Raw genomic sequence first — 12,304 nt, 5'->3', positions numbered from 1 at the left:
TGTGAAAGAATTTCCAAATGTCTAGAGAAGTGTTAGCTTATACTCTCTCTTTCCTTTAAACAGCTGTCTAGATTCATGTTTGAGGGGCGGGAAATAAAGTTGGTCATGACTTGTGCAGCTTTTATCACAATGAATCCTGGATACGCAGGCAGAACCGAATTGCCGGATAATTTGAAAGCCCTGTTTAGACCCTTTGCAATGATGGTTCCGAATTACGCTTTGATTGCAGAGGTGAGCTTCGCACTGTAAAGCAGAAAAAGTTTAAGCATGTTTTATTTACCATTTGATTCTATGGAGGTAGAAAGTTTCCTTTATGATTGTGCCCTGGCAAAAGTTACACATTATTGTTTGCTCTTCATGTAGCTAGGACTGTTATCACCTAGAATGTTTTGGTGTGTATGCGTGTGTGTGTGTAACTGCTATATCCCCAGTGCCCAGAATGGTATCTGGAATAGAGTAGGCCCATAAAACTGGAATGAATCAATGAATTTAATTGTCTACATCATTTCATATCCGGATTCTGAGGCCAACTGCAGTGATTTGAGTAGGTTATGGATTGAAGAAAGGGTCCACACTCACCTCCACTGTCGTCATCCAATTCATTTAACCAAGAATGCAGAAACTTGTCAGAAGCAAGGTAGCCTCCTAGGGCAGAGGAAGGCTGTAAACCTGTGTAGCTTGCCTTGATACTCAGGGAGCCTAAAGGGAGCACCCAGCTATCACTGAATCTGTCCACAGGGTGGTGTTCCCGCCAGATCGGAGACACTCAAGTCTTGCCTCTGTACGCAGGCCTTGTAACACCATCCAACCTCCACGATGCGAACATTTTCAAACAGGGGCTCTACTGTTCCTTGAACCCAATGTCACCAAGGCCACATCTTCATCTACAGAAAGAAAGCAGAATCACTGCTCAAGCATCCCTGTGTAATATCCCACCTTCCACCTTCTTGTCACACAGAAAACCCTTTTCCTTGCAATCTTCATATTTCTTTGTTAAATGATATAACAACTCGGAGAGGTATAATGCCTAACGTAGATTTTGCATACATTGGTATTATGCTAATATATCGCTGTCAATACAATATAAGAAGCATTGCATTGTACTTTTCCATTCCAGGTAATTCTATATTCGGAAGGATTTGAATCCAGTAAAATATTAGCGAGAAAAATGACCCAGATGTATAAGCTTTGCAGTGAACAGCTCTCTCAGCAGGATCACTATGACTTTGGCATGAGAGCTGTAAAGTCTGTACTGGTCATGGCCGGGTAAGAAACCAAAGGGGTCAAGAGTGAAATTCTAAACCATGTAAGCAAAGCAAATGGCTAATTCACAGACGGCTCTTAAAGCAACATAGAGAGTGACTCGGAAATGTTAGCTGCCACCATCATCATTTTACCTTGACACTCCCAGGCCACAGCCAAATGGGGCCTCTCTCCTCATCACACGGCAGTCCTGGCTGGCCCCACACTGAACCCGAGTCTCTCGACCAGGCTTCGGCTAGCTTTCATTTCCTCTGAACTCATCGTATATGTTGGGTTTCAGTGTACAAAAGCCTTTACCGCCTTTACCACCTTAGATAGAATGACTAGACTTAAAAGGCACCACTTGTTATGCATATACAGTAAGGTAGGTCATACCTGTAACCTGAGAAAGCTGGAAGGGTTGAGAGAAACTTCAGTTTCCGCATTCTGACCTCAGTCCAGGTTTACTTCCTAGGCTCCGCCTCTGCCATTCCCATATGGTTCAACACTGAGCTGCTTTGTAGTTTCTAGTAAGGCAGCTTTCTAGTTTTCTTCTTTTTAGGCCCCAAATTCTCCCCCCCCTTTTTTTTTAATATTTTATTTATTTTTGAGACAGAGAGAGGGTACAAGCAGGGGGAGAGGCAGAGGAAGAAGCAGACTCCCCACTGAGCAGGGAGCCCAATGAGGAACTTGATCCCAGGGTCCTGGGATCATGACCTGAGCCGAAGGCAGACGCTTAAGGGACTGAGCCACCCAGGCGCCCCCAACTTCTTCCTTTATAACCTCTTGAAACCCCTACCTTTGGAACCCCCACTTTATCCGGAGTCTCTGAGGGAATCGACCTTCTCTCTAGTCCTTTTTAGGCCATGACTCACTGGTTCTTGCTCCACACATCCAGGGCCCCTTCTGTCTGGCCCCTATATTCCTGGGCCAAATCTCCCTGCCCTTCTCTGTTCTTTCTTTCAACCTCCCAGATACACTATTTTTCCCCTTTATAAGATTGCCATGTAAAGACCAGGGATACTAAGGGGTTCAGACACAGTTGCACTCCAGGAACACAGCCACAGGCCAGGGGGCGAGACAGACACAGGAGCAAGTCATCTAGGATACAGTGCATGGGGGCAACCATAATAGGGCCATGCCCAAGGTTCTCTGAGGAGGGCCATAGAGGAACTTTCTGGAGGAGAGAGTAACTAGGCTGGGTTTTGAAGGAGAAATAAGAGGTGTCAAAAGAGCAAAGAAGGACTTTCTGGGCTGAGAGAAGAAAGTCACAGGGATGTGAATCATTATGGTGTATTCGGGAAAGCGTAAATTCAGGTTGAATAAAGTCTGGATTGACGCAGGGAGGTTTAAAAAATACCTTTGTCATTCTCCCCAAGGCCATGTAGCCAGTGCCTGATCTGTCCTTGTGCTCTGATGGAGACGGACAGTGGGCATGCGAGGAAAAATGATCCTCTCCTTCTAGCAGGAATCCACAGGGGGAGGGGTGCCTTCCACAGCTTTTTGCAAGTAGAATCCCTAACCTACAGGTTTGGAAAATCATGCTCAGAAGTACTGCGTTCTTGCAACATCATCTGAATTATCCCTTTAAATTTAGGTCTTTAAAAAGGGAGAATCCAGACCTAAGTGAAGATGTGGTGTTGATAAGAGCTTTACGAGACTCCAACTTGCCAAAATTCCTAACAGATGATGCTCTTCTGTTCAGGTAAGTTTCTAGACATTACGGAATAAGGCATAGCTGCTGTGTAGAGGTAAAGGATAGTCTGCTCTTCAGTTTTGTCTGTCTCTAACAAGGTAATAACATCCTTATCTTTTCTGGAGATACTTTTTACAATTTAAAAAAAATACTAGTTTTAAAATAAAGATCCTAAAGCTTAAGCAACAATCAATCATTTCTCTTTTTCACAGTATTGGTCACTAGGCTGTATGTCATACAAATTGGCGTTTGGTTACAAGTTTCTGACCTAAGAGACATTCCTGACCCCAAAAAACCAGACTTGGGGCTTAACATAAATGTGAGGGCTTTTATCTATTTCTACTTTCACTATTAAGTTTTATATTTATCCAAGTCATATATGTATGTAGTTGTAAAAACTATCATAAATTAGTCTCATGAGAAACAGTACATCCATGCCCTTCACCAACTCCCACTTCCTAAAGGCAAGCATTTTTCAGTTCTTTATTTGTTTGTGTTGTTATTTCCCTCCATAGTTTTAAGTACTGTGTTTATGCTATTTCTTGATTTTTCTGTTTTAGGTATGCTCTATAGAGTAAACAGGAGATGAGGATATGCACATGCACCTCTCCCTCTCCCCCTGCCCCGCAGTTACATTGCAGTCTAACTGGAGCTAAATGTCCAGGGTTCCCACACTTTATTACAGCTATAGAAATAGTATCCACAGCTGAGCTACATTTCCTTTGTTTTATTTTCTTTTCCCTGCATTTGTTAATTGTCTTAGTTTTTATTTTTTAATCCTTCATCTACTTTCCTATAGATTTATCAATCATTTATTTCCAAATTCTGCCAGGGTATGTGTAAATCTCCTCTTAAAAAAAAAAAACCCTTCAATTATATAAAACATTCTATCAAATTTGTCTCCTTGGAGCCCTCTGTCCTCCTGCTCTAATCTGGACCACTTGCCCATTACCCTGGTGCACATTGATCATCCTGGGATGTCCATTTATGACTATGCTGGAGTTCCCTTTGCTTTTGTCCTCTGTCAGATCTTCTGAGTAGACACATGTCTACTCCCTTTTGGCAGAACACAATGATGAAAATTCCTATACATTTATCTTTACACACCTGTGATACTTCTATAAATGAGATTCTAGTAAATATCCTAGGTTTTATAGAGTATGGGTATTTTTAATTTAGATAGATTCTATTAGGATGTTGTCCAAAGATATTTACATTTATATAAATTATTTTAGGACAATACCTATTTCCTTTTAAATGTTTTAGAGAGTGATCAAAAGTCATTCGCTATTTTAATATGCATTTCTTTAGTTATTAGTGCCATTGAGCATTATTTCTTGTGTTCATTAGTCATTTATATTTATTATTTTTAGAGCATATTTCTATTGTGTTCTTTTTCTTATTGATTTGTAGGAAATCATAAACTTTATCTGGTATAAAAATTGGAAATACTTTTCTAAAGCCTTTTCTCTCACACGTTTGTGTTTTTTTGCTTGTTTGTTTTTATTTTTTTACTTTACCAACTTTTTAAATAACAGTTGTAGATTTCTTGTCTTCCTTAGAAAGACCTTCTTGGATGGGCTAGATTGGTGATGAGTGTTAAAGAGGGCAGTTGTTTTGATGAGCACTGGGTGTTGTATGTAAGTGATGAATCACTGAATTCTCCAGAAACCAATATTGCACTGTATGTTAACTAACTAAAATTTATTTTTTTAGAAGATTTTATTTATTTGAGAGAAGGAGAGAGCATGAGCAGGGGGAGGGGCAGAGGGAGAAGCAGAGTCCCCACTGAGCAGGGAACCCCAACGTGGGGCTTGGTCCTGAGCTGAAGGCAGACGCTTAACCAACTGAGTCACCCAGACACCCCTAATTAACTAAAATTTAAATTTAAAATTTTTTAAGTAAATAAATAAAATAAAGACCTTCTTAACCACAGTGTTGCAAAATATATCTGTTATATTTTCATCTAGTATTTTTGTTGTCATCTTATACTGAAGCCTTTATTATATCTCAAATGTATTTGTGTATGTAGTGTGAGGTAGGGATTTAGCTTCTTTTTTACCCATAGAAACATCCCATATTGTCTGCTTCTCACAGAAACAATTATTTCTCCTTTATTCCCTTTTTTTTAATCTACTATTAGTTTCTATTTCTATTTCCATCTTATTTTTCTGAATATCCATACAGTAATAAGCATGCATAAATGCTTTTGGAAAAAGTTGAGATTAAATATAATTTTTAAAATAAACTGATAAATTCATCACTTTCTGTATGTTTGATACTATGCCATGTACTGTGGACAATACAAACACATAAGAGATATTCCTTACCTCAAAAAGCTCCCAATATACTTAAGAACATTGGTCTACTGTACAAGAAACAAAAAAATCATACACAATATCAGAGAAATGTTAGATTCTGGTATAACACATAGGACAGACTAGTATTGTGCATGTTCAGAAGAAAAGATTAAGGGGAAAAATAAGACTCATTGTAATCAATGATTGTAATAAATTAATTGTAATAAATATTGGGAAATATCAATGACCAATGATTTTATTTTTGTTTTTTTCAGTGGAATCATATCTGATCTTTTTCCTGGAGTCCAAATTCCAGAACATGATTATGGTATATTGCAGTCAACAATTATAGATGTCATGAATAGACAGAATCTTCAGCCTGAGGCATGTATGGTTAAAAAAGTGATACAGTTCTATGAAACTATGCTGGTAAGACATGGTGTGATGTTAGTCGGGCCAACAGGAGGTGGCAAGACCACAGTTTACCAAATACTGGCAGAAACTTTAGGGAATTTGCGAAAACTTGGTGTAGACAATCCCTTTTATCAACCAGTTAAAACATACGTTCTTAATCCTAAATCAATTACAATGGGTGAATTATATGGCGAAGTTAATAACGTAACCTTGGAGTGGAAAGATGGTTTGATGGCACTAAGTGTCCGAGCAGCTGTGAATGACACTTCAGAAGACCATAAATGGATCATCAGTGATGGGCCCGTGGATGCTCTTTGGATTGAAAATATGAATACAGTGTTGGATGATAACAAGATGCTTTGTCTGGCTAACAGTGAGAGGATCAAACTCACACCTCAAATCCACATGCTTTTTGAGGTAAATATATATGCCTTACTGTGGAGTGAAATCACTCATTAGATTGGCATGCCGTCATCAATTTTTTTTTTCTTGCTGATATGTCATTTACTATCTGTAAGGCCTACCATGGTGTTTTGTTTACATCCTAAATTGTTTACATCCTTATCAAATTGTCCTTTTATAGTAGAGTGTGCATCCTGAGAACTGAAGACTCTCAAATATTCCTGTTTCTCTAGAAACAGGAAATACAATAAATTCTATCTTCCTCAGCACTTGTTTCCTTTCTTTTGGAAATAGTTAATCAATATATTAATGGTGTTACATGATTTGAAATGCGTTCTAAGTTAAAAAAAAAAAAGTAGTTATATTTACTATGAATAAATTATCTCTCTGTGGTATGAATATTTGGTGAAGAGATTGGAAAAGGAACCTAATACAGCCATAAAATATTCTGGAAGATACCACCCCTGCTGTACCCATTCACCAAACAGGGATTGAATGCCTGCTATGTGGCCAGGCGTTCAGCTAGGGGTGAGATATAAGAATGAAAAAGTAAAGAAGACAAAAGCAAAGAGGAGGAAAAAGAAATACCTCTACCTTCCCGTAAGGATTTGACATTATCCTCTTAGGGGTTTTTTTCACCTTATGCCTCACTTATCTTTCCTCCTCCATTTTTGATTACTTAAGGCTGTCCCTCTCCCTTTCATACAAAGTGTTAAGTTTAAACATGTGATCCATCAGCATTGAAGAGGGAAGAATTAGGAAGTATTGTTAGCTATTTTTTGTTCAACTTCCTTCCATTTTAGGTGCAAGATCTAAGGGTTGCCTCTCCTGCAACAGTCAGTCGATGTGGAATGGTGTTTGTGGATCCTGAAGAACTGAAATGGATGCCTTATGTTAAAACATGGATGAAGAGTACTTCTAAAAAAGTAAGTACAACCAGATACTCCACAACATATCCATCGGTCAGGACGGAGGCCCTCGCGTGCCCAAATTGTAGTAAGTTAAGAGACCTCATTGTGCTTTGTGGAGGGAATTCCAGCACCGTTACCTAGTGCCTCTCCCTAAGAATTCTTGAGATCCTCCCGAAATGTATATCCCCCCCAAATCTGTCCTCATTATCTGTTACCTCAGCCTGCCAAGCTGCCTTGCCACTCTGATTCCTGCCCACTCTGCCTGGCCTCTCCCCAGATTGTTTCCTCTCCCATACAAACACAAACTGCTTCCTTAAGTCCCCTAAACACAGCCAGAACAGGCAGGGGCATTCTAGAGGGGATGGGGGTGGGGGAATGGGTTAGCCTGGTGATGGGTGTTAAAGAGGGCATGTACTGAATGGAGCACTGGGTGTTATATGCAAACAATGAATCATGGAACACTACATCAAAAACTAATGATGTAATGTATGGTGATTAACATAACATAATTAAAAAAAAAAGACTTTGCAGAAGGCTTAAGATAATGAGAGGGAATCACAGTGAAGAAAAAGAACATTTTAATCTAGGCGCTGTCATTGTTTTTAGATTGTAGGAGCCCCTAACACCTCTGAGAGAAAAGAAAACCTTTAGTTTCCCTCCCACCCAATCTTAGGTCTCTGACCCAAGATGTGTTCTAACCTCAGAGGAAACATTCCACATTATTATACGGGACAACTCAGGTCTCTATCACCTTCTGCACCCTCTCCATTCCAAAATAGGAGTTCTCTTTGCCTCAGCTTAGCAAGGGATCTTTTGAAGTGTTGTGCCCCATCCCAGCCCCCATCCAGGGAGCCGTCTTCTTTCTGCCTCTCCCCCTATAAAGATGAATCAGAAAACTATTGTTTGTTTTTTTCATTCTTAGGCATCAACATTTGAACAATAATATGTTCTAGTTTCAGAGTACATTATTAAAATAATTCTCAGAATTGAGAATGTATCATGACTACTGTAAGATTTTAAACCTTCCCAAATATACTTTTCTTTTTAAATTAATAGGCTATATTACTTAGGGCACTTTTAGGTTTATAGAAAAGTTTAATGGAAAGTACAGAACGTTATCATATACTCCTTCTCCTCCAAACATAGTTTTTCCTATTAACATCCCCCACTGGTGTGGTACATTTGTTAAAAGTGATTTGTTAAAATTGATGAAACATTATTGATACATTACTGTTAACTAAAATGCATAGTTTATGTTAGGGTTCACTCTCTGTGTTGTACAATTCTGTGGGTTTTAACAAATGTATAATGTCATATATCCACCCTTACAGTATTATAAATAATAGTTTCACTGACTTAAAATCTGTGCTCTACCTATTCATCCATCCATACCCCCTCCTAATCCCTGGCAACCACTGATCTTTTTACTGTCTCCATAGCTTTGCCTTTTCCAGAATGTCATGTCATTGGAATCATACAGTATGTAGCTTTTTCAGATTGGCTTCTTTCACTTAACAATACGTTTTTAAGTTTCTTCCATGTCTTTCTGTGACTTGATAGCTCATTTCCTTCTGGTTCTGAATAATATTCCATTGTATGGATTTACCAAGTTTATCCATTCACCTGCTAAAGGACATCTTGATTGTTTCCAGGCTTTGGCAATTATGAAGAAAGGTCCTATAAGCATCTGTGTGCAGGTTTTTATGTAGACATAAGTTTTCAATTCATTTGGGTAAAATATCTAGAAGTGTGATTGTTGGATCATATGGTAAAATTTTATTTAGCTTTGTAAGATACTGCCAGTTTGTCTTCCAAATGCCATTCTGCATTCCCACCAGCGATGAATGAGAAATCTTGCTGCACATCCTCACCAGCATTTGGTGATGTTGGTGTTTTAGATTTTCACCATGCTAATAGTTATGTCTCATTGTTTTAATGTGCATTTCTCTAATATGTGATCATGAGTGTCTTTTCATATGCTTATTTGCCATCTGTATATCTCCTTTGGTGAGATGCCTATTCAAATCTTGCTCATTTTTTATTGGGTTGTTTCCTATTTTTGAGCTTTACAAGTTCTTTGCAATTTTTTGGATACAAGTTCTTTGTCATGTATGTATTTTGTAAAAATTTTCTCCCAGCCTGACTTGTCTTTTCATTCTCTTAACAATCTTTCACAGAACACAAGTTTTTTGTTTTTTGTTTTTAAGATTTTATTTATTTATTTGACAGAGAGAGAGAGAGCACAAGCAGAGGGAGCAGGCAGGAAGCCTGATGTGGGGCTCGATCCCAGGACCCTGAGATCATGACCTGAGCTGAAGGCAGACGCTTAACCGACTGAGCCACCCAGGCACCCAGAACACAAGTTTTTAATTTTAACGAAGTCTAGCTTATCGAATTTTCCTTCATGGATTGAGCTTTTGGCATTGTATCTGAAACCCATTTCCAAACTTAAGGTCATCTAGATTTTCTTATCTGTTATCTTCTAGAAGTTTTTTAGTTTTGTTTTTCACATTTAGGTCTGTGATCCTTTTTGAGTTAATTTTTGTGAAAGGTGTAATAATAGTGTCTACATTCATATTTTTTTGCATGTGGATGTCCAGTTGTTCCAACACCATTTGTTGAAAACACCATCCCGGGGCGCCTGGGTGGCTCAGTCAGTTAAGCCTCTGCCTTCGGCTCAGGTCATGATCCCAGGGTCTGGGATCTAATTCCTCGTCAGGCTCCCTGCTCAGCTGAGAGCCTGCTTCTCCCTCTCCCTTTGCCTGCCACTCTGCCTCTTTATCTTTCTGTCAAATAAATAAATAAAATCTTTAAAAAAAAAAAGAAAGAAAGAAAAAGAAAAACACCATCCCTTCTCCATTGGATTGCCTTTGTTCCTTTGTCATAGATCAGCTGACTACATTTGTATGGGTCTATCTCTGGGCTCTCTATTCCGTTCCATTGATCTTTGTGTCTCTTCTTTTGCCAGTATCACACTGTCTTGCTTACTGTAGCTTTTTAGTAATTCTTGAAGTCAGATAATGTCAGTCTTCCAACTTTGTTCTTCAACAATGTGCTGTTTTGGGTATTTTGCCTCTCCATATAAACTTTATAATTGGTTTGTTGGTATACACAAAATAACCTGCTGGTGTTTTGATTCAGACTACAGTGAATCTATAGATCAAGTTAGGAAGTGCTGACATCTTTATAATACTGGATCTCCCCATCTATACACATTGAATAGCTTTCTGTTTACTTTGGTCATCTCTGTCTTCTTTCATCAGACTCTTGTAGTTTTCCTTATTTAACTCTTGCACATATTTTGTTGGAATTATACCTAAGTACTTCATTTTTTGTGCTAATATAAATGGTGTTATATTTTCCATTTCAAATTCCAATTATTCATTGCTGATATATAGGAAAGCAATTGACTTCTGTATCTTAACCTTGTATCCTGTAACCTTGCTATATGTGCTTATTAGTTCCAGGAGTTTGGGGTCAGTTCTTTGGCATTTTCTACATAGACAATCATGTCATCCATGAACAAAGACATTTTTTTCTTCCTTCCCAATCTGTGTACTCTTTATTTCTTTTTATTGTCCTACTGCATTAGCTAAGACTTCCAGTACAATGTTAAATAGGAATGATGAGAGGGGCTGCATTCTTTTTAAATCTTTGGGAATTATTCCTTTTCCTTACATAGATAGTTAAGTTGCTGTTTTTTTATGTTTCTCATTTTTAATTGTTCTTAATTATAAGACTGCATGAAATATATATTGACAGGTAACAAATGATTATAAAATAAACATCTCTGTACCCATTACCAGATCAAGATGTAGGACATTGTCCACTACCACTACCCAGGATCTCCTCCATATGTCTCTCCCAAATCATAGATTTTTTTAAATTTCAATTTGTTTTATATCTTGTGATGTTTATACCCTTTAATCTAAAAGTCACAGAATATATTGTAATACACAGATTTAAACTAACCCATTTCTAAATTTAATTACATATTTTATCGGGTCTTACTGAAATATTATTTGTTTGTATGATTTTCAGCTGAATGAGGAAACCCAAGAATATATATTGAATCTTTTCCAACGTTATGTTGATGATGGTTTATATTTTATCAATAAAAAATGTGGCCAAGCAATCCCACAAGTGGACATCAGCAAAGTTACTACACTCTGTTGCTTATTGGAGTCTTTGATACTTGGGAAGGATGGAGTTAATTTGACAATGGTATGAAAGGTTTTTCTCACTGCTATAAAGCTAGGAAAATGAGATTGTTGTATAGATGCTTTGCAAATAGATAACTAACTTTTCTATAAAATGATCATTTGATTTTCAAGTTAATTTTTGGGGGAGTAATGATTGTGACTAGATTCATAGAATCTCAAAATTGGAAGTAATGTAAGAGAACCTATAGTTTACTCTTGTACTCAATGTTTAAATTCCCTACAGTCTGCAACACATTCCCAGTATGTGTCTAATAGCTGCTTACATACTTTCATGCAGGTGTAAACAAAGTGTTAATAATCAGTTGAAAGACAACCTTGAGCTTTTTTCTACCTTGCCATTCATTTTCTTGTACTAGTATAAAACATTGCTCTGTGAACTATTGAGTCAACTATAAGAAACATACACTATACTCTTTTTAAAATGCATGAGTCTAGACAAAAGAAAACAATCTTCAGGCTTTGAAATTAAGGATGCAATTTATGTTAACAAATAAAATACTAAAATTCTTTCTTTTTGTTCTTGCAGGAACAAACAAAACTGAATACAATACTATGTCAGACTTTCATATTCTGTTATTTATGGTCTTTGGGTGGTAATCTAACTGAAAACTACTGGGATTCTTTTGATACATTTATTAGAACACAATTCGATGATAATCCTGATGCCAGGGTAAGAGCCAAATAAATTTCATTTTAACATAATAACTCTGTATCATTAAAATTAAATTTCAAGACTAAAATTTTGAAACACTTAGTTCTACTGCAAATAAAAATCCTTCACTAAAAGAGTTTCAAAAATTATTCACTTTTTTAAACCATAGATAATATTTATTGTATTAAAATTTTTAAGAATCCTCTCCCAGCCATATGAAGAAAGTAAGGTATAAAAGTATATAAAAACTCCCTACCATAAACAAATATTGAATTCTAGTTAGTACATTTATTTTTCACAGTGTTATGGTTCGGCAATTCAGAAATTACTTTCTATACATTCTAAAATTGAGCAAATGAATAAATATGTTGAGGATAATGTCAACCAGGTTTCTCACTGTTAGGAAAAGGATTTACAAATATGAAAGGGGAGAGATTAGAAGGCACCTGTATTCTTGCATTGGA

The 12,304-nt window shown here is 37.3% G+C and overlaps 1 protein-coding gene across 1 annotated transcript in view; it reads left to right on the top strand.

Annotated features, from left to right (window-relative positions):
* Positions 1-12,304, top strand: part of DNAH6 (dynein axonemal heavy chain 6) — a 239,399-nt gene that overhangs the window by 116,360 nt on the left and 110,735 nt on the right. The window contains exons 31-37 of the mRNA XM_078056370.1: positions 64-231; positions 1,118-1,266; positions 2,840-2,947; positions 5,514-6,069; positions 6,858-6,980; positions 11,007-11,189; positions 11,715-11,858. Of these exons, the coding sequence (XP_077912496.1) occupies positions 64-231; positions 1,118-1,266; positions 2,840-2,947; positions 5,514-6,069; positions 6,858-6,980; positions 11,007-11,189; positions 11,715-11,858 (1,431 nt within the window). The remainder of the gene's footprint in view (positions 1-63; positions 232-1,117; positions 1,267-2,839; positions 2,948-5,513; positions 6,070-6,857; positions 6,981-11,006; positions 11,190-11,714; positions 11,859-12,304) is intronic.

The sequence above is a fragment of the Halichoerus grypus genome, chromosome 10 (genome assembly GCF_964656455.1).
Source record: "Halichoerus grypus chromosome 10, mHalGry1.hap1.1, whole genome shotgun sequence".
Classification (NCBI taxonomy): domain Eukaryota; kingdom Metazoa; phylum Chordata; class Mammalia; order Carnivora; family Phocidae; genus Halichoerus; species Halichoerus grypus.
Note: the sequence above shows the minus strand (reverse complement) of the source record. Positions and strands in the feature narration are given on the sequence as shown.